At 42.2% G+C, this 27,492-nt stretch overlaps 3 protein-coding genes across 20 annotated transcripts in view; 2 read left to right on the top strand and 1 right to left on the bottom strand.

Moving 5' to 3' along the window:
• VPS35L (VPS35 endosomal protein sorting factor like) overlaps nt 1-3,543 on the top strand; it is a 113,727-nt gene extending 110,184 nt beyond the window's left edge. For 4 of the 5 annotated variants that reach the window (XM_039491952.1, XM_039491951.1, XM_039491953.1 and 1 more), the window contains 2 exons: nt 1,790-1,936; nt 2,681-3,543. In XM_039491952.1, coding sequence (XP_039347886.1) covers nt 1,790-1,936; nt 2,681-2,779 — 246 coding nt within the window. In that variant the 3' untranslated portion in view covers nt 2,780-3,543. Of the gene's footprint in view, nt 1-1,789; nt 1,937-2,680 lie in introns of those variants that run through there. The other variant, XR_005585554.1, reaches the window with a different exon arrangement.
• Nucleotides 3,544-4,701: 1,158 nt separating this feature from the next.
• KNOP1 (lysine rich nucleolar protein 1) lies at nt 4,702-23,825 on the bottom strand. Of its 5 annotated transcripts, none has more exons than XM_039491959.1 (5): nt 23,653-23,825; nt 19,773-21,153; nt 14,771-14,839; nt 12,915-12,992; nt 4,702-8,704 (listed from the first exon to the last, which is right to left on the bottom strand). In XM_039491959.1, exons 1-5 carry the CDS (start codon nt 23,808-23,810, stop codon nt 8,393-8,395), a joined length of 1,998 nt encoding a protein of 665 aa, XP_039347893.1. In that variant the 5' UTR covers nt 23,811-23,825; the 3' UTR covers nt 4,702-8,392. The 5 variants fall into 5 exon arrangements, with proteins under 5 accessions (XP_039347893.1, XP_039347891.1, XP_039347896.1 ...); XM_039491957.1 differs by having other exon boundaries at nt 4,702-8,707; XM_039491962.1 differs by lacking the exon at nt 23,653-23,825 and adding an exon at nt 23,372-23,578 and having other exon boundaries at nt 4,702-8,707.
• The window catches only part of IQCK (IQ motif containing K), a 258,834-nt gene continuing 255,034 nt past the window's right edge, over nt 23,693-27,492 (top strand). For 2 of the 10 annotated variants that reach the window (XR_005585556.1, XM_039491965.1), the window contains exons 1-2: nt 23,693-23,857; nt 26,471-26,526. Coding sequence is in view for 8 of the 10 variants with exons in the window: in XM_039491965.1 (XP_039347899.1) it covers nt 23,809-23,857; nt 26,471-26,526 (105 nt within the window). In the remaining 2 variants the exon portion in view is untranslated. The remainder of the gene's footprint in view (nt 23,858-26,470; nt 26,527-27,492) is intronic. The other 8 variants (XM_039491967.1, XM_039491969.1, XM_039491971.1 and 5 more) reach the window with 6 other exon arrangements.

Raw genomic sequence — 27,492 nt, forward strand, 5'->3', positions numbered from 1 at the left:
ACAATACAGATGACAAAAAAGATTCAGGAAATTTTTTTTTGACAAATAGATTCCTTACTAGGCATATACACAGAACTTTGAGTAATTCATTTAAACTATGATACAGAAACTTATTTCCTACACGCCTCAGAAGCAGTGCAAAGGTTTGGGGAGTCAGGGGTAATGGAGAAGCTGAGGGAGAAGGAAGTAATTGCTTGGAAGAAGCCTGGGAGTGAACCAGGTGGATTGCTGGGTGTGGGTGGGAGAAGTATGGAACAGGTTTTTTGGGGGATGGAGGGATTGTTAGGGAGTTGAGGAGCCTCCCTCATGCAGACCCTGGCTGACCCCTAGCTTCTCCCAATCTGTCAGGCACATCAGGCCCTGTCTTCATGAGTCCCTGCACCTGCTCACCCTATCCCCAGTCTCCCTGCACCCACACTCAGCCACCCCCTCTACTTCCATGTGTCCCTGCACCCCCACTTCCATTCAGCCCCTGCTCCAGTTTGTCCCCCCCACTAGTCCTTCTGAACTCCAGTCTATGTGACCCCCCTGCAATAACTCCCTCGCTCCATCTGTCTTTTTTTCCCCACCCCTATATCCCATGCCTCCTCACCTGATCCGAGGAGTAATCTGTCATGTTTCCAGGGCTAACAATAATGTTGGGAGGACAATAGCATTGTACAGTGTCATCTTCTCACTCCTCCAGATGTTAGACAGAGAGGAAAATGATCTACTGCCTTTACCATTCTTGCTCTGACTTTCTTAGTGAGCTGGCCACTAGCATATATTGTACTTCCAAGATAGACAAAGTTGCCAACTCTTGTACTCTGCTCCACCCAGTCTCGCCTCTACCCAGGTTGACAGCATTCTCTCCTATCTCCATGATCTTGGTCTTCTGCATAGATACAGAGTCCGACTTCGAAAGCTTTTGGGAGGAGAGGGTCAGAGGCAGTTGGGCCACAGTCCTGTAACATATCTTACTTGCCTCTGCCTTTTATTCCCTAAAACACAATTTGACTGCTATTGCAACCACTAGTAAGCTAAGCAGCATGGCCAGTAGCACTCCATAAGGTTTAGTGCATGGTTGCCTATGTTCCAAAGATCCTTTGTAGGATTTCCCTGACTGTAAAAAGTGGGGGAAACCTCCTGGTCTCAAGAGACAGCAACCAACTGTGGGGAGGACCTCTGGGAGGATGGTGCTGTGGAAGCTGCCATTGGGTGTGAGGGGCTAAAAGAGAGGTCAGCCTATATGAATATCACCCCAAGTCTGCTGGACTTTTATAAATATTCAAAGTCCTAATAGAATCTTAAAGGCACCCTGATCTCAGATAAGTTCAGGGTTCTAGTAGAACCTTTCAAACAGCCCTGCCAGTGAGGTGGCAGAAGAGGTGCCCATGTTTAGTACTGCGAGTAGTGATGGTGTTTACAGCTACAACTGTTCAGGTATCTAGAATGCACAATATTACAAAAATGTACCAAGTCATTGAGCTAAACTGACACCTTATGTAGGAGCTGGTGTAACTCACACTACTTTGGAATGGGGCTGAATGGGTAGACAGGGGTGGGTGGGTGGGTTGGTTGGTTGGTTTTGGTCCTATTTTGAGTACAAATGCATGGAGGACTAGCCCCAAAGTCCTTGCTGATGTTGATAATGGTAGACCTGTTTGCTACAGAGCATCTATCTAGCTGTTGGTAAAATTCTCTGGACTGTGTGTATAATTTACAGGATATCTATATTTTGCTGATATATCAGAACTCCAGGATGGCTGTAGAATAATTGTTTGTTTGTTTGTTTGTTTTTTAATGGAAGACTCTGAAGCGCCAAAGCCAGCTGGCTCTCTACTTCTTTAATAGTATTTTAGCTCATGGAGATCTACGGAACAACAGACTAAACCAGCTTTCAGTCAATCTCTGGAACCTGGCACAGAAGCACGGTTTTGCTGACACCAAGACCATGGTAAGAATAACATGTTTAACCCTTTCTAGCCATGCGTCACAGTCAATTTATTAGATTTATTTCCTTAAAACAAAAACATGTTCATTTAAATCTTTTTAAATTGTTTTGAACTGAACAAATAACGTCCTGTGTATCTGAATCCTAACAACTTACTGTCAATGTTATATGAGAGCACATAACATAAATGCCAACTTTGAATCAATGTCTGCTCAAAACAGAAATCAGAGGTAGCTTTTCATTGTGTCCTGGGCCTATGGCTGACAGGGGTTATCAGTAAAAAGGAGTGTGATTTTAGTCTCTTCTGCTATGACCAGTGGTCCACTTTACAAAACTAGCACCCAGCCTGGAACAGTAGGCAGCATCGGCTCACAGGATGCTGAATAGCCCAGCCTTTGATATTTAGGCTGCCTTGGCAACTTTCCCAACACTTTTTATAAGTATGTCATGCATTTGTTGAATTTGAAGAGCACTGAAAATGCTGGTGCTAGGAACAATTTTACTCCAAATGAAACTGCCTTTCTGGTTAGTGGAGCAGCATGGTTCAGACCTGAAAAATCACACTTGTTGAGCAACATCTGTGGCTGCCAGCTCTGGAGTCAGGTGTGTGTGGTGTTTATGCCTGGATTGGACTGCAGTATTGAAACCAAGTGAAAATCAGAGTTCTTTACTAAAACTTTCATACAGCTGTCAAGAAATCCGATTCAAGAAAAAGTACCAAGATTTGTATATCTCCTTCCTCTGTAGGTGAAAACATTGGAATACATCAAGAGGCAAAGCAAACAACCCGAAATGAGTCATTTTACAGAGCTGGCACTAAGACTCCCTCTGCAATCCAGGACCTGATGAATGTTACCCTTTCCAGAGTCATCTGTAACGAAGGGCATGTTGCCAAGTCCATAAAATAGAAGCTTTATCCTGAGCTTTTATTAGAGTTCAATGTATTTTCATTTTTAAGTTTCACTTAAGAGCATGACAGATTGATTTGGACAAGGTAAAGCTGTTCTAACCAAGTGGAATAATTTGAGCTAAGTTTGGTTCCACTGATGTCATTAAACAGAAACTGATTGAAATATTTAGATTCAGTAAAGTGTATCTTAAAATTTCTGATGGCAAATAACATTCCAGACCTGAATTTGACATGACTCAAACCACATAGGAAGAAAATTATCCACATAAGCATATTCAGGAGTTCCCCCTTCCCCCATCTTCATTCCATTTAGGACATATTATTCTCTCCTGTGTGGGAGCAATATGTTGATGTAACATCCTACTTCATGATCAGCAGTAGTTCTAGATGAGAATTATGCCTGACTTTTTTGTAGACAGGGTTGTTTCCAATATTCATGTGGCCAGTTCCAATCTAACAGGAATATGGCTGAGATGTTACTGTTTTCTGGATTTGAAAAATCATTTTTGTAATACACTTTCACCAACATGTTTATGCTTTTCATTTTAGTCTAAAAATGTTTTGTAAAATGGAGGGAACCTCTACATTTAATCTGGCAATCAGTGGGAACGTCTTCAGAGGAAAATGCAAATGTATTTCAAGTCCTCTGGGTTTTCAGTCCAAATGCACAGTATGATCAAATAAAAACTGTTAATGGGCAGTTTAGTTCATCTGTTTATTCCTTATTACATGTATCCACAGTCATCACCTGACTGAACATCCTGTGATTATTAGTTACATTTGCTATTATACTGCTTAGCAAATTCCACTCTGCCACTTCTAGCCAGTGGCAAGGAGCCAGGATGTGAGGTTGCTGCTACTGCCATAAGGGGCCCTAGTTTTGATTGAGTTTAGGCAATTTACTGAGTTAATCTCCACAATAACCACGGATGACTAAAATACGCTAGCCAAATTTTGAGCAAAAAGTTGTCTTTTGTTGAGGGTGAAAATTCCATTTGTGTGAATGAAATTCTGTAATAAAATAGCTGTGCACTGTGGTGGAAGGTGCACCCCTTAATGCGTGTGGAATGGTGATGTCAAAACATTCTCCATCATGCCGAGACTGATGACTGCCTCACTGATTAAAACAAGGAGCAATGTCCCCAAAAACTAGTTTAGCTGGAGAGCAGAAGTGTTAATCAGTCGATGATTGCAGCTTTTTATTGTTTTTGCAGGTGGTGTGTTAAGAAATGCAGGTGTCCATTACTTGTGCATCGTCACACATGCTGGGGTTTAAAGTGGATGCAGCTTAACTGCTATTTAAAAAAAAAAAAAAAAAAAAAAAGCTGACTGTAGTGATAGGCCAGTTGAGGTGAATAACTGCTCTGGTTGCCAGGCAACAACTGATTTTTCTGCAGTGTATTTTGAGTCCGTGGTGATTATATCAAAGGGTCCACTTGTCAATGGACACTCACTACATCATTTGCAGTTTGTAACTTATGTGGGTATGCGCAGCTTGCAGTAGAGGGTTAGGAATACGTTTTCAGAGGGGTTGAATTATATACTTGTTAATACTACTATTTTTTAAATTTAGATTGGAAATAAGGTTTTTCAAAAGTAATCATGTAGGGTATATAACCATCAGAACAAGTGCATCATAGCTATGCAATATGGAATGGGGCATCTATTTGACTGTTTCCATTCTTTGCTCATATGCTGTTAATTCGTCAATGCAAAGTCTGGTGAGAACCAGAATTACAGGTGGTCAGTAAGAGAGGAGTGGTGCTAATTTTAGTAGATTAAAGGTTTTTTTAAAAATTAACCTGATGGTGTGCAAGTGCTAAACTATTCTCAGCTTTTCCCCTCCCCCCCACCCCCCACACGAGTGTGTTTACTCATGTTACAGCCACTTTGTCTTGGTGTGTTCCACCCATGGTTCAAATCCTTTGGAAGCCTGGGAGATCTCGAGCTAGACGTCTGCTCTAGTTTAGTGGTAGTGTTGATTGGTTTGGTGTGCCCATGTATAGGGTAATGATGATCTCCAAATCTGCAGTGTAGAAAATGCATGCAAGGACTCTAATCCTGCTAGTTGTACAGCTACTGTGGCTTTCTGTGATATACAAACATGCAGAATACCAGGATTCTTTCACAGAAGGTAATATACAAATGTCACAGAAGATAAGAGATACTGAACAGCTCTGCAACCTATTTTATGATCAAACAGAAGTCTGAGGCCTCTGAGCCTCAATTTTTCTTAACCAATAGCTTTTAAATTGTCCATAGCATTTACACATTTTCAAGGTTACTTAGTTTGGCAGTTGATTTAAGCCAAGTCCACAAACCCTGCCATTATATACCCCGATGCTAGCAATGCAGTGCACCAAAAATTATTATTCTTTCCTTGCTCTTGCCCTGATTTTCTCTTAGATGTTAATGAGCGAAAACCCAAGAAATATAACTAGTGATCAGGTTGTGGCTAAGTGAATTGAAATAGGACCCTGTGCAGACTATATAGAGGGGGAAAGAAAAAGCTGTAGGAACACTACATAACATTTATGAAGTGAGGATGGTGTCTCAGCTTGTCATATAGTTATCCTAACCCTGTCACCAGGTTGTAATTTGCCTGTAAGGAATTAGGTCAAATACACAAGCATGGTAAAATAATGGCATTAGTACATCCAGTTGTACATTGAACTATACTGGCCATATAAGATTTTCATCATATTGTTCTGTTTTTTTACTTGTGTTCTTCCACACCCATGCAGCTGTACAGTGACAGACAAGGTGCCTTTGCTAAGTACAAAGATCTAAATTGGGAAATAAATGAACACACCCAGTCTCATTAAAAACCATTGCTTAATTTCAAAGCTACAGTAAAATGAAGTTTAGGTACAAAGAATAACATGTTTTCATTATAAATATATACAAATATCTTAAAACATTACAGCTGCTAAATGCAAAGGAAAGACACAGGAATGTGCATGTTACATATAGCTAGCGCAGGGGCCAAAGTAGGGCTCCTCACAGAACAAGGCTATCAATGTTCAGATCCTGCCCTCTTATTTAATATACAAGTCTGAAAAGCACTGAGGGGAGTAATTCGACACACACCCCTCGCTGAAACAAGCCTCAGTAAACGAGAAAGGAAGGTGCATAGTGTGACTCTATTGAGAGTGACTAAAAATGGTCTCCATGCTCAGCATGCTCCTGCTGCTCTGCAGAACCAGCCCAAGTAGAGGAGAGTGAACTGGACTCATCATTATGTTCCAATGGCAAAGCAACCTGTGAAACTCCTCAGTTGATACTCTTGGTTACACGGCTGAGAGCAAGGCCTCAGTTGATGACACAGGTTTAAGAGTAATAGAGCCTGCAGCATCTTTGTTGTAGAGGTGTGCTACCTGCATCAAGCCAACTTGACTTTCAGATCCCAGGCTAACCTTGCTGTGGCTCACAGTGCAGATGTTGATTTCCCTCCTCCACTCCTACGCTGACCAAATCACCAGCCAAGATTTTTCCCACTCCTTCCTCTGCTTCTCCAGTTTGACTCTTGTCTTGCTCAGAGCAAAACAAAGGAAGGTGTCTCCAGCAGCACAGCTGGCACTCTTCAGGTCTTGGCCAGAGAAGGTTAAAGTTGGAATGTGGGTCTAGCAGTAGCATTCTACAGACCTTGATGTTTCTGTTTAGTGAGAAACCTCTGCTGCCTGAAAAGAGCGAGGCGGGAGCTAAAGCCAATCGCAGGGTTGGGACGGGCAAGCCAGCCACTTGGCTGGAGTGGGGAGATTCCAATGTGAGGGGTGGAGGCTCTGCCTGAGGCAGTCCAGGGCTGTAACCCACTCAGCAAGGGGAGGAGTTTGACCTGAGGCAGCCTCAGCCCCTGCAGAGGAAAGGATTCAACATTTCAGTGAGGGAAGAGAGGTCACCACGCCCCCTTTTCCTTGTCTGAGGTACTGGACTGGATTAGTGGGGGCTTCCTACTCATCAGGTGGCTTTAATCTCCCTTTATAGGAGTTACCTAAAAAGCCATTGGATGACTCCTGGGTTTTCTGTACACACAGACCAGACTTTGCCAAGAGACTTGCCCTCTCAAGGGGGTACAGAAGAACAGGCTAACACTTGTTTCAGAGCAATGGCTGGCGAAGCAGAGGAGGGAGGCCTAGCAAATGGGAAAACCTGGGTGGACGTCATCCTGCCTGTCGGAGAGCAATGAGAAACAAGTGAGCATCTGCAAAACAGTAAGTAAGTGGGGAAAATAATTTGCCTTTTATCTTGTAAACTGAGCCATATGCTGTGGAAATGCTGGACCCAGGAAGTGGCCACGCTGCCATTTTTATAGTCACTTTACAGCTATCCTAACACTTGTGAAGACCATCTCCCTGCGCCCATATCCCAATAACCAGTGGCAGGACACTAAGTGAGAGTATTAAACCAGTTCATACACACAGCTTTTCAGAATTTCAAGGCGACAATGCCCATCCTTACTGATTCAGGCTCTCTGGAGTTCCAAGTATGCATAGATTGAATAAATATACAATTGCATTTCTATAGTTCATGCTCTCTTGTACACAGCCAGTGAAAATGTGACTGTGCAACATTACATGTAGGAGTTAATCTAACGCTTAAGAAACAGGAATTTCATTCATGCAGGTCTATGACTGACCTTCATGTGGGTTGTGCAGTTCTGAGAAACAGTCTTGGCCACACTAGCCACTGGGAATTCTGCCAGTTTACTAGGACCAGGATTTGCCCCTTAAAGCAAAGCTACCAACACAGATTAACACAAATAGTGAACAGTGTTAGTTAGCAAGGAAGAAGTAGAAATTAAGCGTAGCTCAGTGACTCATTGAAAGTTACTATCCATGTCTTGCCATGCTTAACTGATGCACAGAAATTATAACCAAGATTCATCGGCACAGCTACCTTATAGATAGTCACTAACTGGGTTTTTGATGTTGAAATAAAATGTTGCTTGTGAGAGCTTGGGAAGTAAAAATGATTTGGCTTGTGGCATTTTTGAAAAGGAAAAAGCTATTGAGACCACTAAAAAAACCATGAGATTTGCAAACAAAAAGTAGCCTGTTGATCAAATTCTAGACTTACCTATAATGTTTCTTTCAGTGCAAAAGGCCATAATTTGGCACCACACCAGCAGAAAAATGTATGTGAGGATTTTATATGATGGACTGTAAAACCGCAAAGGAACCATTATGTTGCCCTTGAGTCACTAAAATGTATTAAAAAGGGTTTTATACGTTCTGCATTCTAAGAGTCTAAATAAATATTTACAAGATTTAAACAGCCACAGGCTACAGCTGCAAGTCTCAAACCTTTGCTGAAGGAGATTTTCTCCCCAATACTAAAGAACATACTGGCAGACCTCCAAGATACATTGGGATTTGTCATTCAGCTGTGGTTAGAACTTAGTTCCATGTGCACTGAGATTTCTAGACACATCATCACTTGGTGCTCTTAAGTGACAAACTGGGTGTTGAACTTGGTTTCATCCCAAGAAAAAAATGTAGAAAGCAAGTCTGAATGGTTTTTCATTCCCCCTCATGTTGCTGCAATAAAGTTTAGTCCTCAAATTTAATAGATTTAGAAACATATTTATCTATGTACACTTTTTTGTTGGCAATAGGCTGGAATCCAAGGCCAATTCCTCTATGTTGCTTCAAGTTTACTGCTTTCTCAAACTCCATTTGCAGGGTCTGCTTTAAGGTTTCCTCACCTTTCCTGTTCAGAGCCATGTTTGGTTTTTCTGTGGTTCCTGGTGGATCCTGGCTTGAGGCAGAACCCTTTTTAAAACCACCCATCAGTTTAAGGAATTTTGTTTTTTGGTCTGAGTTTTCAAAAGAAGCTGTGCTCCACTGGCCAAACTTTATATCCTGCTGAATAAAACAAGATGTTTAGGAAGTTTTACCTGAACTATATCTATTATCCATAAACTCATAGAATCACAACATTAAATGACACCAGCCTTAAGGGTTGCAACCAGCAGTAGGCCATAAAGCTTGTGACAGACACAAAAACCGTAGTGGGGTCCTAGCATACCTTGGGAGTGAGCTAAGGCCAGGGATGGAGAAATTGTTCTCTTCCTACTTCTGCATCCCATCTCTCTGCCTGCTCCATGCTCTACTTCAGGGAAGCACAGGGTAAGGAACTGGCTGCATTAATTGTGTAATCATATGATGCTCAGAAGTCTCCTTGCCACCTGAGGGGGGAACTCTGGAGCAGAGTGAGGTGGAGGTTTGAATGGGGTAACCCTCAGGATCCAACTATCAGAAACAACACCATGAACCCAATCCCACTGGCGTTTGCAGCCACTAAAATCTACAAGTCTTGAAGCAACCAAGGGGGCGACATTTTAAGCATCTTTGAACAAGGCATGTACACTGCCTAAAGAGGAGATAGGAATTGCAAGGAAAGACACCCGTGAACAGATCCACCCACTATATTTCTTTCAAAAACTGTTCAGTATGTGCGACAGGGAGTTTTGAACCCTTCTCCATCTAATCTAGAGGCAGGCTTGAGTGGTTTCATCGTGCTGGCACAGCCAATCATAACTGCTTCTGTTAATGAAATAGTACGGAGGGGCTTTGCTGCTGCTCTAGCATTCAGCAATGCTGAGTACAAATGTAGGCCCCGAAGCTGTAAGGTGCTGAACAGCCTCAACCCCACACAGCACTGTACATGATCTAGCCCATGATGATCTAAAGGAGAAGGAAACTGAAGATGCAACTACATATTAGAACAGCTAGGCATTAATAGGTGCCCAGAACTGACTCCCGAGTACTTCCTACTGTTTGTCTGGCTCAGATGACTAAAATGATCACTACTGTGTTTTGCACAATTACAATCACTGCCCACTATTTTCAGAACTTCTGAAGGACGGAATAAAAGCCACAGCCTAAATTACTTAGGCTTTGTCTAGTATTAAAATAAGTGCTTCAACTCCTGTCTAGAACTAATAGAGCACAGTTTACCACATATTCATTTCAAAATATTGCACCCTTGCTTTGCCTCAATGCAGTAAATATAAACTAAGGGTATGTCTATACTACCTGCCAGATCGGCGGGCAGCAATCGATCCAGTAGGGATCGATTTATTGTGTCTAGTCTAGACGTGATAAATCGATCCTCGAGCGCTCTCCCGTTGACTCCGGTACTCCACTGCCACAAAAGGCACAGGTGGAGTTGACAGGGGAACAGCAGCAGTCGACTCACTGCAGTGAAAACAGCACGGTAAGTCGACCTAAGTATGTCGACTTCAGCTACGTTATTCACGTAGCTGAAACTGCATAACTTAGATCGATTTCCCCCCTTCTCCCCCCAGCGTAGACCAGGCCAGAGAATAAGCCATGTATGTACAATTACAGCATTTACTTCCCAATTACGTAATAGGACAGTGTGTAGTCTGTCAGATTATGGACTGATGCTCCAGTGAACCTTCAGAGATAAGCCAAAAAATGTTCAATGACTATTTTCAAAGCTGTGGTAACCAATACAGAGAGGGTTGCTGTGTCAGATGGGTTGCAAATGGAACAAAAGGTGCATCATGATCCATTTTAAGATCACAGTGACAATAGACTGCATCCAGCAGGACATCCATATAGCTAAATATGCAGTCACGACACCATGTTCATTCTTGTTTGGTCTCCAGTGTCTCTTCCCCTTTATCTTTAGGCATTCAACTTCTCTGCCATCTGGACTCTTTTCTGATAAATTCCCAAAGACATAAACCTTCTCTAGCCACACTTTAGTTATTTTAATGAGCTGGCTGCTTGGGTTTTCTAGAAAAGGTTTCAGACTTGTCCTCTATTTTTATTTTCCTTATGCAGAGGTAGGTATTAAAAAGCTCAGCAACTTTTTCTAATAAAAAGTTAACTATGAAGACACAACCAAATCTGGCCCATAGGTTCTAAGCACTAATTTCTCCCCCCACTAGTTAACTATCCTCTACAGACACAACATTAAAAACACACACACAACCCCTAGGACCACTGGCAACTGCTGTAGTTTGTCTCCATGCTTCAGCTGCTAACTAAAGCAGGAGGAAGGAGTTCTGCTCCAGTGGTAGGAGCATTCACGGGTGTCAAACAATGGAGCTCCACATCAGCTCCACGTCACCTCCATTTTATATAGTTAAGTTGTATGTAGCCCACTCCTCTGAAACCCCCATCTTCACCAGACGGCCAAGATGATACACATTGCAATAGTGGCAGCAATCTGGGAAGGGTTTTGTACATGATACATAGCCAGTGGGCGTAGAGTCTTTTAATTCGACCTAGACTAGGCTGTCTGCTTTTAAAAGCAGACTTTCCACCTTCCTGAGGAGTTTCACTTTGAACAGGATACAAACCACCTCATTGACATTTCAGCTTTTGTAGAATTTTCATAATTCTGTTCTACAGCTGCTGTAAATCAGTGTCTGACACACAAACATTCTTTCTGGGAGGTGGAGGATACATATCAGCACAGATGCAGAAATAATTACACCTTTTCAAACCCTATATTTTTTTAAGTTAACTGCTGGCAATTACTACACATTGCTTTTACTGCAGCATTTCCAGCTTGCTCTTTGTGAAGCTCACTAATTAGTCTCCATAGCTCCTATTCTGCCATGTGCTCATAACCACTGATAGTTCAGCATCAAAGGACTGGGATTCCCTGCCAACATGTCATTTTCTGAATGACTTCAGAGCCATTTAGCTAGATCGTTTCAAGGCATACCTTGAAATAAAAGCAGAGTTCTCTTCTCAATCCCCTCCCCTATGCAAAAAGTGACACGTTTTATAGATTTTGGCCATTTGATTCATGTACGTTCATACTTTACTAGAACTGTGGCAGTCTTCTTGTGCAGTTCACAGACAGCGGAGATAATTTGGGATACTAAGAAGGCCCCCTCCCCTTTCTGAATCCCACCACCCCGGCTAAAGGCCAGCAATTACAGCAGCTGACAGATGTTCCACTCCTAAATCTGCCAGGGAGCAGAAGAGGCAAAGACAAAGCACCAAGACAAGCTCTACTGAGACATAGGTGTGAGCTGGGGAAGGTGAAAGCTTGACTGACAGGGGAAGGGGGCCTCTGCACTATATTTTTAGTCCCCTTTTGGCCTTCCTGCTCCCACTCTCATACTTGAACTGAAGTACCAGGTTACATTATTTGTTTAGAGGAGACAGCAAGCTTTTCAAATGGATTTGTCAGTTTCTCCATTCCCTCGCCCCAAGTGAACTTCCTTCCCAGAAAAAGTGCTTCTGCCCCTTGACATGCACAGCAAGCCACCTACTTGTGAGTGATCAGAGTGTCTACCAAGTCATCATGGAGACTATAAAACAAGCTGGTTGGGTTTGATGCTGCTCAGTAACTTGGGACTAGCTCCCAGCTCTCCATTTCTACCAGCAAACTACGGTATTTTCCGGCGTATAAGGCAACTGGGCGTATAAGACGACCCCCTTTTTTATATAAAAAAAGGTTTTTTGGCCTACTATACTCACTATAGACTACCCCCTTCCGAGGGGCAGACAAGAATTTAAATCCCAGCCGCGGCCGGAGAGGGAGGGCTGGGCTGCCCCGCTGCCCGGAGCCCAGAGAGCCTTAAATTTTTAAATCCAGAATCAGGCCGGAATCAGAGTGGTTCTGGGCTGCCAGCTATTTATACCCGATTTGATTTTTTTTTTTTGTTTTTTTTTTAGTATAGAAATATAGAAAATACGGTATGTGCTAACTCTACTCCCAGTGACAACTATATGCAGGGGTTAGTGTTATTTATATTCCACAATAAATAGAAAATGATTTTGCAGCAAATTCATCTTGGCTTATTTTCCAGAGGGAGCAGGGAAAATGCTACTATTCAGGACTAGTGATGGGAATTAGAGCTCTGTACAATCCCACTGCTATTGGAGTTGGCTAGTCTGCTCCCACAGCCTCTTGGGATTGGACTAATTTGTTCTGTAGTATGACCTCAAATTTGCAGGAGAGGGGGTTGTGTGCCAAGTGGCATACATGACTAGCATACAGAGAAGGATGTGGTGCATTTTCACGAGCGGTGCTGTGGACACATTATCCCATCAGATCAAGCTCTAGGCTCATACGTACAGATTCCACTTTGTTTCTGAAAACCTTCGTTTTGCCAGATTCTCTATCAATCTCTTCTTGCAGAGCTTGCCGTCTAACCTAAAAGGAAGAAAAATAAAACGCACAAGATACTGGTTTGTGGGTGAAATTCTGGTTAACTGAATTCATGACATAAGAATGAGATGACAAGAAAAAGTGACTTGTTGAAAACCTGCCTTGTACCTTAACTAAAAGTTAGCATTATAGCCTTTTGCGCACTCGATTTCAGAAGATAAAGCCATTATTAATTTCCAACATTAACATTTCTTACAAATAACTGCAAAATATTAACTCTATTTATTAAATGTATTAATTAATTGCAGTTAACTCACCCGATTAACACAAAAAAAATCACGATTAATCACACTGTTAAACAATAGAATACCAATTGAAATGTATTAAATATTTTGGATGTTTTTCTACAGTTTCAAATATATAGATTTCTATTACAACCCAGAATACAAAGTTTACAGTGCTCACTTTACTTTGCTTTACATTTGTGACTGAACTCTTTGGGGGAGAATTGTATGTCTCCTGTTCTGTTTTACCCGCATTCTGCCATACATTTCATGTTATAGCAGTCTCAGATGATGACCCAGCCCATGTTCATTTTAAGAACACTTTCACTGCAGATCTGACAAAATGCAAAGAAGGTACCAATGTCAGATTTCTAAATCAACAGCTACAGCTCTCGACCCAAGGTTTAAGACTCTGAAGTGCTGTCCAAAATCTGAGAGGGATGAGGTGTGGAGCATGCTTTCAAAAGTTTTAAAAGAGCAACACTCCGAACCACCAAAAAAGCAACTACAGAATCCAAACCACCAAAAAAGAACATCAACCTTCTGCTGGTGGCATCGGACTCAGATGATGAAAATGAATGTGTGTCAGTCTGCTCTGCTTTGGATTGTTATCGAGCAGAACCAGTCATCAGCATGGACTCACGTCCTCTGGAATGATGGTTGAAGCATGAAGTGACATATGAATCTTTAGCGCATCTGGCATGTAAATATACCTTGTGACGCCAGCTACAACAGTGCCATGCGAACATCTGTTCTCACTTTCAGGTGACATTGGAAACAAGAAGCGGGCAGCATTATCTCCTGCAAATTGTATCCAATCTTGTCTGAGCAATTGGCTGAAGTAGGACTGAGTGGATTTGTAGGCTCTAAAATTTTACTTTTTTTTGTGAATGCAGTTTTTTTTGGTACATAATTCTAAATTTTTAAGTTCAACTTTCACAATAAAGAGATGGCACTACAGTACTTGTACTAGGTGAATTGAAAAATACTATTTCTTTTGTTTTTTACAGTGCAAATATTTGTAATAAAAAATAATATGAAGTGAGCCCTGTACACTTTGTATTCTGTGTTGTAATTGAAATCAATGTATTTGAAAATGTAGAAAACATCCAAAACTATTTAAATAAATGGTATTCTATTATTGTTTAACAGCACTTCTAATCACTTGACAGCCCTATATTAGTCCTTCCAACCGGGACTGAATTTTCTTGGCACAAAGTCCACGGCAGGTAACAAATACACAAATTACCAGCATAGATGAGATATTGACAAGTGAGCATTAAATCTGATCATCTGCTTCAAACCCTTTGGCATCCACTGCAGCAACGTGCCCCAGATTTTACCCTGCTTTAGTGCTTGGCCCATGGAAGATGCAGCATATTCCATCTGGTAAGTAATAATCTCTCGCAGCTGTGCGCAGAGCAACAATCACTGCAATTTCTTATCTGTACATTCACGTGGCTTGCTAGATTCAGACACACCTACTACTAGGATTTGACTTTACACAAAGCTACACAGTATATAGAAATGAGTCTATACCTTGTCTATATTTATTTCATCGCAGTTTCCTTTCCTTTCCGTTACCACTGTTACATCATCCTTGCATTCCTGCAAAACAAAGATATAAACTTGAATATAAGTATGAATATATACTCATTTTAACTGCAATTTACATAGTGGCAGTGACAAATTTGAGAACATTGCCTAACAGACACAGTGCAGTGTTGCAAAATCAGGTAAATGGAAACAGTCAAATTCTAAACTGAAAGTGACAATTGGGCCTGTGCATGTCCTTGTGGAGAGATTTCCATCAATGGGGAGATACATCTGCCAAAGCTTTGCACAATGGAGTTATCGGGGACACCTGAGACCCCTGTAAAAGAGATGGGGAACATACACTTATCTGTTGCGCAGAAGATGGAGACAGAGGCATTTCAGATTAAAGAGTTTGGTAAAAAAAATCAGTTACTGTATTTTGAATCTGCAAATAAAAGGGGTGGGTTACCAGCATCAAATCTGTGACACAAACATAACCAACACTGAAAACACACAGAAACCCACTCACTAAGGTAAGCAGTCCCCACAATAAGGACAACTTTGAAAAAGCAGTTACAAAGATGAGATTAATGGGCAGCCAATGTGTTGGGTAAGTAATGGAGAGGCTGGGATAGGAAAATGAACTGAGCCACAATGGTCAGACTAGCTGACAGAAGGTGTCCAGAGGAAAGATTAATTGAGAACGTTAGATAATTCAAGCATGAAATAATGAAGGAATGCTAGGACAAGGAGAAGATTTGTAAGAGACTTATGCTCACAGAGATTGCTATTTCTGTTGAGGGTTTTTCCCCAACCAACCCATGGATAATTTTTCCATATCTACCTTTTTATACACTGAATTCACATACACACAAATACGTCTAACCCCAACAGGAGAAAGAAATGCTTTCCACAATGAGAGCTCATTCTCTGAACAAAAATGAAGTATCCAGTTTACTTCTACGTGGCCTAATACTGTCTCTTCAGATTTCTTTAAAACAAAAGGGAAAACAGTGATGACAGCAACAAACCAAACAGAGTTGCAGTGATTTTAGTCTGAAGGGTAGGTGGCAGGAAAGAAAGGAAGAACTGTGTGCATCTACTGTTGCTAATGCCCAATGACTGGTTGACCCAGTGTGGGTTACTGACCACGGAGAATTAGCAGGATCAGGCCTTTATTTAGGGTGTACCAATCTGAAGTTCTCCCGGACATGATGGAAGCTGAGAGTGGTTAGCACTTCATAAAATTAGGTCACAAGTAAACACCATATAAAAGCAGCAAACGTATTTCTTCAGTACAGGATAGTCATGGTTTATTTCATGGCTATTAATTGTGACTGGATTCCATCATTGTAATGAAGTCTCATTCACATAAGGCACTGCAGACTCTGCTGTGGTATCTTTGCTGCAAAATGAAAAGAGGACTGTTTTTGTGAGACTGAGTGAGAATGTGCATATGTGAGGTTTATGCATGTATAACATACAGTGCCTGCCCTTAAAAAGGCCAGGTGAGTGAGAGAATATCTTTTACTAGACAAATAACTTCTGTTGGTGAGAGACACAAGCTTATCTTGGAACCAACAAGGCTACAACTACACTGCATGCATTAAAAAGGCCAGCATTTTAGCATTCATGGTAACTATTGTTACAATAGTTATTTCCTGTTGAAAGTGTACAGAGAAACTGGGGGTACCTCAGAGCCCTATTCTACTCTCCCTGACACCAAGAGCAAAACTCATTCAAGCAGAACAGGATTGGAGCTTCCTGGTAACCGCTGACATGTGCTCTCTTACACACATGCCCCTTTAGGCTTTCATTTGGCCGGCAGCATGGAATATATCAGTGTTTTAAAGGTCAGTGCAGTCAGACCCTCAAAAGGAGGAAGTACTAGGGATGGCTCAACTCCCTGCAAGAAATATAGGTTTTAGAGGCTCTGAGTTTCAGCTTCTATTTCTGGACCACAATGAAGGAGCTGGAATGTCCTCTACATATCCAAAGTGGTGGTTCAAATTGCTCACGGACATGATGTATAAGAGCTAACATTAGTAAAGACTTGTTGCCAACCAAGTAGGGTGACCAGATGTCCCGATTTTATAGGGACAGTCCTGATTTTTGGGTCTTTCTTATATAGGCTCCTATTACCTCCCACCCCCGTCCTGATTTTTCACATTTGTTGTCTGGTCACCCTACAACCAAGTCAAATTTGTCACAGAGACAAATGCGAATCTCAGCCACAACTTAGATACTGCTGTGTATAGTCTTCAAAAAACTTGCTATGGGGCTTGCATGCACAAGCAAAGCAGTGGATTTTCGAAGAGATGCAGTGGTGTGTGACATACATTAGAGATTAGAAACTGGTCCAGACCTGTAATGCAGTTAAACCGGGGACCAGCACCACCATCATCTATTACAGCAGTGTAACAATAACTAAATTTCTTCAGATCAGAACTACCCTTGCCATTGAAACATTCAGAGGAATGTCTTTGCGGTAATTTCTTTATTAATTTACAAAGGACTGAACATGAACAGTAAGAATAGTAATCAGTTGCTTGGAAGGCACTTTGCTGTGCTTTCCATCCTCCTTGTCCAGTACCATCATGCTACTGCATTTGTCACTGTAAGGCTTATCTTGCCTGTGCACACGTGTGAGCAGCTGCATAAATCCAAATAATGTCTAATCAGGACAATGACAATTTAATTAGAAAATTTATCACAGCAATAAAACCATCTCATCCTTCTAAAGGTCAAAATGAAAAACCTAATAAGGAAGGCTACAGCTCCAACTGTCCTCCTCACAATGATAAATGTACATGCACTCACACACACGTACCCTTGTGACTAAAAAAACCGCCCAATTCCATGCTGCCGTGTAAGCTGAAGACTCCATTTGTACGCTGCAATCTACAGATGATTGAACGTGTTGGACATTGGACGGCTCCGCAGGATTCCACAGAACACAAAGAAATGTATATGGCGATACTCCAAAGCAGAATACACCAGATTTACTGAGTGCTTTGTCTCAGAAGCGCGTTAAATGGAGACGGTGTCCAAAGCAACCCCAAAGTCCATCATGAATCTAACTTGCGGACAGTGTTTAAAAATATAGGAGGTAGTAACTCTCATACTCTCCAAACAACTGCTGGAGCACGCTGAGTGCTAACTACCACAGCGGCAGAGCGAAGCCTGAGCCAGGAAGGATGCTCATTTTACAGATTTAAGTAGTGGAATGAGAATTAGTGGTTAGAGCACAAACTAAGGAGGCAGTGAGTTATATTCCCTGCTCTGCTGCCTCACAGTGTGGCTTTGGGTATGTCCTATCTTATCTGTGCCTAAGTTTTCCCTGCTGTAAAGCAGTTGGAGCAGTAATTACTTCTAAGGGACGTTGAGACATAATGTATGTAAAGCTCTTGTAGAGCTTAGATAAGAGGCTCTGTGGAAGTGCAGAGTATCAGTATATTGTCATCTAGGGTCTGAGTTTTAGAGGGGCCAAGCATATGCAGCTCCCATGGACTTCAATGGGAGTTATGGGTTCTCAGCCCCTTTGCTTATATTGGGTAAGGAGAGAAAGTGATAAAATGATCATATAAATAGTAACTCGCTCTCACTACTGTTATAGAATCATAGATTATTAGGGTTGGAAGGGACCTCAGGAGATCATCTAGTCCAACCCCCTGCTCAAAGCAGGACAAATCAATGCTCAAACCACTGAGCTATCCCTTCCTCCTACCTTTCAGGAGGGGATTAACTACAGCAATGGGAGAACCTTTCCCATCACTGCATTTGAACTGCTACAGCAGTGCAGCTGCAGCACTGTAGATGTGCTGCTGTAGCAGTTCATGTGCAGATATCACCAGAGAGCCCTGTATTTTAGTTATAGGATACAACTTTGACTGTCAACCTTACCCAACAGTCTTTAAAAAGAGTTGAACATTTAGAAAAACTTCAGAGAAAAAACGTTCCTTTGAAAATGCTCAGTTTGAGGAGTGTTTGTAGAAGTACATCAGACAAGTGTTTCTATTCATCCCAGCCCTCATTATCTTATGAACAAGACCATTTCTCCATGTACGTTCCACCCCACAGCAAGTTCATTTGGCTATTCAACTGGCACCACAATTTAAGAATTCCTAATAGGATTTCCGTAATAATAGTCAATCAGCTGGAGTTCTGCTCCAACTAACTTGAGTCTCAGACTTCTAGAGCTTTAGATTACGCATCTCTTAAAAACGACTGTTTGTTTTGTTTAGCCTTTGGTGGATTGTTTTGATTTAGGGTTTATTGTGTTTCATTAACAAGTGAGGTTTGGTTTAGGTTTCATCCTAACATTTGGTCTACCAGGGTTTGCAGATCAATATTTGAGGTCTTGCACGCATTTGGGATTTCCTGAAAGGTCTTGTCCACATAAGGCATTTTTCCCCCTTAAACTTCTCCCACAGTTGCTACCACTAGTATAGGTAGCCGCTCAGCAGTGTCAACAATAGGAGAACCTTAAGGGGAAAAAAGGCCGAGCACAGACAAGGTGCTGGTAGACACTAGCATTTTACCATCATGTCATGGAGACACAGGTCGAGATGGCATGGTGATAAAAACACTGGTACCCCACTCTGCACTAGGGCTGCTACTATCAACAGTGGGATGGGTCTGAGAAAGTTCAGCGCATAGACACAGCCTTTGGTTTTGTGTCAACTCCTCCAGGTAGTTACAGAAGTAATTTGTGCATTTTACATTTTTGTAAATAGAGCACTAAGTGGCTATAGCAACAGGCATTAAAAAAATAAAATACTTCTCTGCCTCTCAGGACTGGTGTTAGGCTTATATCATTCAACTCTGATCCTGCTGGCTGTTCCTCAGTTTGACCCTGCACCTGACTGCAGCCCCAATGATATAAATGTGACCCTGCACAGTCGCCCATGCAGAACAGCTGGCAAGATTGGACTCTTCGCGTGTACATAAAAAGCTTTGAGCGCCTCAGTGGGAGGATGGAAAGATGATAATATTTAGAGCTTACCGTTGCCTCATTTTCTGTTTTTACTATGACCTTTTTCTTTTTCAATCTTGGCTCTTCGGCACAGTTCTGCGATCTCTGTTTATTTCTTTTCTTACCCTTATTGTCACAGTGCACATCATTATTTTCATGAAGTCCCTCATCTATATTATCCACTGCAAGGTCTTCTGTTGGTTTGGATTTCTTTTTTTTGTTCTTTCTATTACTTTTAATTGGTGTCATCTTTTCACCTTCAGATATTTCCCCATCTTCATCCGTAAGGTTTACAGGCTCAGTTACTTCCTCCTCTTCCTTCTGAATCTTTTTCTTTTTCTTCCTGGTCACCTCACTGTCATCTTCAGAATACGCTCTCTGTTTTTTACCAGCGAGTGCTTTTTCCTGGGACTTGGCTTTTTGTTTTCCTGGAAGGTGTTTATTAGAATTTCCATGACTTTGGTCCTGATTATCCTCACATGTTAAGGAAGAAAAATCTTTGCTTTTTTTCTTCCTCTTGGTTACTTCTCTGTCACTTTCAGAGTTCTGGACACTCTTCTCTTTTTGTTTTTTTCTTATGAATGTGTTTTCCTGGGAATTGGTTTCTTGATTTTTTCTGAAGTCTCGTGTTGAAAGGTTCTCCTCAGAAACACTGTGATTTTTGTCCTGATTACCTGCCAGTGTTAAGGAGTCATGTTTGTCTTTCTTTTTCTTATTCTTCTTCTTCATTACATCACTCTCTCCTGAAGTGTTCTGGACAATATCCTTTCTGTGTTTTTTACCAGCAAGTGCTTTTTCCTGTAAAGTGGTTTTATTTATTTTTTTATGGTTTTTATTAGAAATTTCATGATCACTGTCTGGAATTTCTATCACTGGTAAGGAAGAAATGTCTCTCTCTTTCTTTTTCTTCTTTTTCTTGGTTACTTCATTGTCACCCTCACAGTCCTGGGAGATGCTCTCTCTGTGTTTTTTACCAATGACTGTATTTTCCTGAGAATGAATTGTGTATTTCTTTGGAAGGTATTGATCACTGTCCTGATTATTCTCCAATGGTAACAAGGAAAGACCTTGGCCTTTCTTTGACTTCTTTTTGAAAACTTTAGATTCCTCCTTTATTTCTTTTACCGGCTCAGCCTCTGAACTGCTTTCTATTGTCACAGGGCTGTCAGCACATGCTCTTTTCTTTAATTTGGAGCCAACTTTCTTCTTCTTTTTACTAAGATTTAACTGATCTGAATCCTCTTCTGCCCCGCATTTCTTTTTCTTCACCTTAGTTTCTGCTTGCGTGTCAGATTGAAGGTCGTCTTCAATTTTGACGACAGTTTGACTCCCAGTGCTCTTCACTTTTTTCTTTTTCTTTTTCTGTGTTGTTTCCTCACAAACACTCCCTCCCTCTTCCTTTATTATCATTCTGGAAAACAAACTGCAGGTTAGTGCACAGCTTTAGTATTGCAACACAGAGCTTTCTGCTTAGTGCTCCACACTCTTATAAAGTGTCATTTCTACTTGAACTATGGAGGGGGCGGAGGGGGGACTACTGGTCTGATTTTCTAATATGCTCAGAATCCACAGCTCCCTTAGCCTAATCTAAATGTCCAAGGAACAGCTCTGAAGATCAGGCTATAAACATTTCTTACAAGTTTATCTCCATCAGCTATTTCTCTAGATCGGTGTTTCCCAAACTTGGGACACTGCTTGTTTAAGGAAAGCCCCTGGTGGGCTGAGCCAGTTTGTCTACCTGCCGCGTCCACAGGTACAGCCAATCACGGCTCCCACTGGCCACAGTTCGCTGCTCCAGGCCAATGGGAGCTGCTGGAAGCGGCGCGGGCTGAGGGGCATACTGGCCGCTGCTTCCAGTTGCTCCCATTGGCCTGGAGCCACGATCCATGACACCCTACCATAACAGAACCTGCAGACGCGGCAGGTAAACAAACTGGCCCGGCCCACCAGGGGCTTTCCTTAAACAAGCGGTGTCCCAAGTTTGGGAAACACTGCTCTAGATGAAGGCTCCGTCCACACTCAAATCAGAACTATGATAGCTACAAACACACTGAAAGCCTGCTGGGACTAGCATGATTTTCCTGAGCATTGTCAATACGGATTCTTTTCTGAGCTATGCTAACCCTACCATGACAGAAAATTTTCTGTAATAGGAGGGCAGACTCTGTGCCCTACATAGGCAAACAAGGACCTTCAGATTCATCCTGTTGTCAGGTGCTCACAACCAATATGAAGGTGCAGGCAATCATTGACAGATGGATTCAATTATCTCCAACCACAACATAAGACAGAAGGCACAAATGAGTCCTTGTAACAGTCATACTTGGAGGAAAAGATTAAGCTTATGTTTGATTGCCCATTTCCTGAGGTGAGTTTTATCGGTAAGTTTGGACTCCATACAGTATCTGTCCACTCTGATCCGAGCAGGGTGGGAATACCACTTCCTTTGCTACTTCCCCACCACTGGCTGTCTATCACATGGGACTCTGACAGAACCGAGCTAGTTGACTATAATCACATTTAATTTATCCCCCTCTGTGGTTAATGTAGTGCTTGCTGTTCCCAGTGTGAACAAGGCATGGAAGATTACACTGTTTCAGCTTCAGTTCTGGACAATAACATTTGAGAAAGGAATAAAGTGAGATGGTTAAATCTTATTACCACACCAACTGTCCCTCTTTCAAAGACATTATACTTGAGCTTCCATGGCCCACATGTTTGTGGATCTGAATTCTGCCACCAGTCAAAGTATTAAGGAGGCAACTCAGGTGGTGGAATTTAATATGTCCAGATACCTCCCTCAGACTGCAGCATAAAATGAGTTCCTAGTAGGTTTTTTCCCCCTTTCTCCTGGCAGGCAGCTATCCTGCCTGAACAGGCCCCAAAATATGCAGCCAAAGCAACTTTTTAAAGACTTTGTTAGCTCATCTCTGAGCTGTAGTGATAGGTCATACTCTAAATGTAGGCGGAAATGCAGAATTGACAGCTCTGTCAGTGTTCTCCGTTTATCAGAGTGGGTCCTTCTTTAAAAAAAAAAAAAAAGACTTTGAGCTGTATCCTCACGAGCAGGGGACAGGAAACCCTCATTTGCTAGTTTTCCTACACATTAACCCATCAGGGGGGTATGGTTCATGCAGACCCTCAACAAAACCAGCAGGAATGTTGCCCTCCCCCAAACCAGAAAAATCCCTCAAGATCCCAGATGCAGAAGCTATCTGCATAGAGGCCTGTGCCCTGTCAGTTTTCCACCAGCTCTCCCTGTCTGCACAGCTCCTGAACTCCCATCTGCTGCTGTAACTGAGACCCACCCAGAGCGGGTTTCACAGCAGAGAGAGAAAAGTGGGTAAACTAATGTAAGGAAATCAGTCAGTGCAGAGCTTCGGTTGAACCGGAGGGATCACTGCCATGGGGAGCACGTCCATGCTCGGAAGAATGATCTCTGCACTCACTGCTTGTACAAACCTATAGTACTAAACAGCTCCAAGGATGCACTTATACCGGAAAACACAGGAACTGTAACCCCCCACTGATGCAGCTCCACCAAAGGAGGCTGCGGCATAGGGTTAGACAACACAGGGGCTACACCACCTTGAACCCACCCACGCTGCAGCCTCTCCCAGCGCTACTACTGGTGGCGCCGCACTGGGCAGCAGCTGCGGGCCTAGTTCATCCCAGGGCTGACACGGATCCATTCTTGGAAGGCCGCGGGGGGGGGGGGGTTGTTACGTGAAACAGAGCAGATCTGGGCTTTCGTGCGCCCCCTGATAAGCCCCTGGTTTGAGGATGATGGTAACTAGACATTCATTGGCATCAGCTGCCATCCAATCCCCTGCCCCCTCCCCCAGCCCAGAGTCAGCGCCAGCTTCCGGCCCCGCGCTCGCTCAGCCGCCAGCACCGGGAGGCCTCTTACCTGCTGACCCCACGTGCAACGCCTCCCCTCCCCCCCTCGGCGTGTTCGCCGAGCCCGGCTGCCCCTGACCCGGAAGCGGAAAGCGGGGCCTGGCGCGGGCTGCTCTGGGTAATCTCCGGCTGCGGCTTGGCGGTTGCTTGGTAACCGCGCCCCTCCATGGCTGTAGCCCAGGGACCAAAGACGCTCTGGGAGCAAATCTGTGCTGGTAAGAGACACCCCCCGTCACCCCTCGGGCGGGGCTCCCCCAGCCCCCTCCCCCGGGGATAAGTGGAGACTCCCCCAAGCCTCCCTCACTGGGCTCGGGGGACCCCCCCTTCAGAGCTGCTCCGAGCTCGGGATGCGGGTTCACTGTAAGTCAGTTTCTCTCCCTCCGGGGCCGGAGGCTTTTGTCTGTCAATTTCAGCCATTGAAACTGCCTCGCTCCTGGTTTTTTGCATTCAGATCCCCCTCCTGGGGAGAATCAGGCTCAGCAGGGTTGCAAAGAACTGGACATTGGGGTGTCCCTTTGAAATGTAAACGTTAGATTGACCCAGCTCTGCAGACAAAACGCTGCAGCTGGTTCAGTAGTCTAAAAGAAAACACATTGTTCACAGATGCAGGACAAAAGGTTCAAATATATTGAATAAAATATTGGTCGTGTGATTTAAATTGTCACCAGGCACTCCGATTAGAAATATAGCCTTGTATCACGCGCTGGTGAAGGTGTCCAATTTATTACATCCATAATGAAGTGCTAATATTGCCTTTTGTGTCAGAGTAATCTGCGTCCCAACTGAATCCAGCCTTCTGGTTTATCACAAGGGAATCAGTTTATTGCCTCATAAAAGCAGATAGGCAATGATATTGCAAGTTGAATTAACACAAAATTAATAAGCCTTGTTTTCAATTTCAACAATAGAAGCCTTTGTCTTGGTCATTCCCCAGCATCTGCCGTGGCAGCTGTGGCCACTAGGAATATTCAGGAAGTTGAGGAGCCCACACCACCAGTCATTTGATTGTACCTAAAGTTATCTATTTATTTTTTTAGTATTTATAGTGCTGTACAGTATGATAAGTGCTGTATATTAAATGGCCATTTTTAATCCTAGAATAAAATGCCACCTACCGTAACTTGACTGAATCAGTGGGTGCATACCATGGATGGAGGCCATAATGCCAGTTAAGGCACATGACTATAAAAATAGTAGGTTGAATGGCTGCAGGCATGTTTTGCATCTAAGGCCCTCATCCTGTATTGTGTAGTGTGAGGGAAGACTGCAGCTTCTTCCCATAATCCCCTTCAAAGTTAGTTCCTAAAGAATGCTGGATCAGGGTTTAAATCTATAATTCCATTTTGGGTTTCTGGTGATGTTGACGAACTGCTTAAGCATTAGTTTTAATGTCAAGATACCGAGCCATGTATTTACAATTGTAGTGTAAACTTAGGTACTGAAGATATAATGCCAAATATTTTATTAAGATAATATTCTGTAAGATTTCAGTTTTGCTTCTCAGATCCATATATTCCTACTGTATGAATAAAATAAACTTGTGGAAAGATTTGAATGGTTCATGTGTAGAAATCCTGAGATTTGTCAGAACTTCACAGTTAGAGAACCATTGAAATCCCTTACTGTGGCCCTTTATTCTTTATTTTCAAATTTAATTTCATAAGGAGCAAAATTTCTTCTTGGTGGATCTTAACTACACTCTGTTGCTCTCCATGTGGCAGATCCAAGACCAATGAAGTTAACTGAAGTATTCCGTTTTATTTCAGTGGGAGCTGGGTCCAGCCCCATACCTTTGCAAATCTATCATTGACGTCAGTAGGAGGTCTGTACATATAGTGAGCAGAACACCTGAGTGGGTTTCTGCCTTTAATATGTATTAGGAACATTTTGCACTTGGGGTAGGTGGAACTGTTGTCTAATGGTCAGCACATATGGCCAGGATTCAGGACTTCTGGGTTCTGTTTTTTTCTGATTCACTGAATAGTTTGCAAAGATCACATAACCTCTCTGCACTTCCATGTTTTCCTTTATAAACTGTAGATGATAATATTTAGCTACCTAACAGGAGTTTAATTGTTTACAGGGGGTCCCCGGTATACGTTGGGGTTGCGGTCTTGTAAAGGGCAACAGATACTGAAATGACAGATACTGGGGAATTTTTCCCCATAAGAAATAATGGCCTGCCCTGCCTCCTCCTGTCTCCCCTCTACTCCCACCCCGACTCTTCCCGCCCAATTACACCCCCTCCTCCGAGTGTTCCCCATCCCCCTCCCTCCCAGCACCTCTTGAATGCTGGGGGAAGCACCCAAAGAAAACCATGCAAAAAATGAAGCGACAGATATGCAGATTGGGACCACTGTGAATCGGAACATGTTCCCCTATTGATAAGCAACTGTTACGCAAAACGACTGATAAGAGGGAGATGTATAGCGGGGACCCCCTGTATAAAGAGCCTCATTTGAAAAGCACTATTGCATATAAGTGAAAAGGATTATTAATTTCATGCAAGCATCCTCATTTTATTTAACAAACATTTTATAGTCTTAAACTATGACAAGTTGCTTACTTAGTACGAAAAGCCTATTTTCAAGAAAGGCTTCCTATAGCACTGAAAATATTGACCTTGATTCTCCAGGACAAGTGACTCAGAAGTTCTCTCATTTTAATAACTTAGATTTTGTGTTCAGTATTTGCTTATCATACACAGTTTATAATTTCTACAAATGAAAGTAGCTTTTAATAAGTAATATTTGTTTGTATGTTTTCAGAAAAATAGTTACAAAGTCCTTTTGACATTTGGTGTGATGCTGGGTTTTGTCTTCTTTTAGAGTACGATGCAGAGCAGCCTCCATTTCCGTATAGTCCTGAATCAAAACAAGATTCTGTGAGTAGTTTAAGCAAAAAAATCTGTATATGGTATGTCTGAAAAGGTGCATCTATTTCTAAAGGGGAAGATTAGGTATCAAAAATATCTCCAGATTCATTCAATGAATGTGTGACTATGTATTTCAAATTTCTCTTAAGTGTCAAATGCAATATTCCAGAAATCACTGCTGTTCTTTAAAGATATTTTGGTAAGGCTGCTATACCTAAATTTAGATTACCAGCTGTGTTTTGGTTTGCACATTGCGCTGTCCCTCTGCTCTGCCTGTCTGCTTCCTTCTTATGAATAGGCAGGATATTGAAATACGCAAGCATCTTGTTCACTGGATTCCTGCATATTTCAATACTCTCCCTGATCTCAAGAATGAGGCAAGTAGGCAGAGTAGAAGACTGATGCTCTGTTTTCACACGTGCCATTGTTGCCTTACTCAAACTCTTGCTATTGCAAAGACACACAGATCCTCACATTTATTGTTGGTGTATCACCTGGTGGTGAGTTTGGAATTTCATATACTTTGTGCTGAATCCCTCAGTTTGGGAAGCTGGTTTTTTTTTTTTCCCCCTTCCATATTTAAAAAAAAAAAGTTACAAAAAGTGGACCAGCTTCAGGCCTACTGCCATAGAACCTCAGAGTTACGAACAGCTTGGTAATGGAGATTATTCAGAAGTCTGCAATGCTTGTAACTCTGAACAAAGCGTTATGGTTGTTCTTTCAAAAGTTTACAACTGAACATTGACTTAATACAGCTTTGAAACTTTACCATGTAGAAGAAAAATGCTGCTTTTAACTGTCTTAATTTAAATGAAACAAGCACAGAAAGTTTTTTTAACTTATTCTCTTTTTTAAAACTTTCCCTTTATTGTTTATGTTTAACATGGTACTGTACAGTATTTGAGTTTTTTGTTTCTTAAACAACAAAAAGAACTCCAGGATGCAAAGGCAAGTAGTGTATGCAAGCAATTGAAT

Source organism: Mauremys reevesii, linkage group 10 (genome assembly GCF_016161935.1).
Source record: "Mauremys reevesii isolate NIE-2019 linkage group 10, ASM1616193v1, whole genome shotgun sequence".
In the NCBI taxonomy this organism is placed as follows: Eukaryota; Metazoa; Chordata; order Testudines; family Geoemydidae; genus Mauremys; species Mauremys reevesii.

Coding starts and splice junctions, on each gene's coding strand:
- KNOP1 (XM_039491957.1), bottom strand. CDS start 23,810: ATGGAGGGGCGCGGTTACCAAGCAACCGCCAAGCCGCAGCCGGAGATT. Junction 21,154..23,652: donor GTTGCACGTGGGGTCAGCAG/GTAAGAGGCCTC, acceptor TTTGTTTTCCAG/AATGATAATAAAGGAAGAGG. Junction 8,708..12,914: donor TCAGAAACAAAGTGGAATCT/GTACGTATGAGC, acceptor TGTTTTATTCAG/CAGGATATAAAGTTTGGCCA.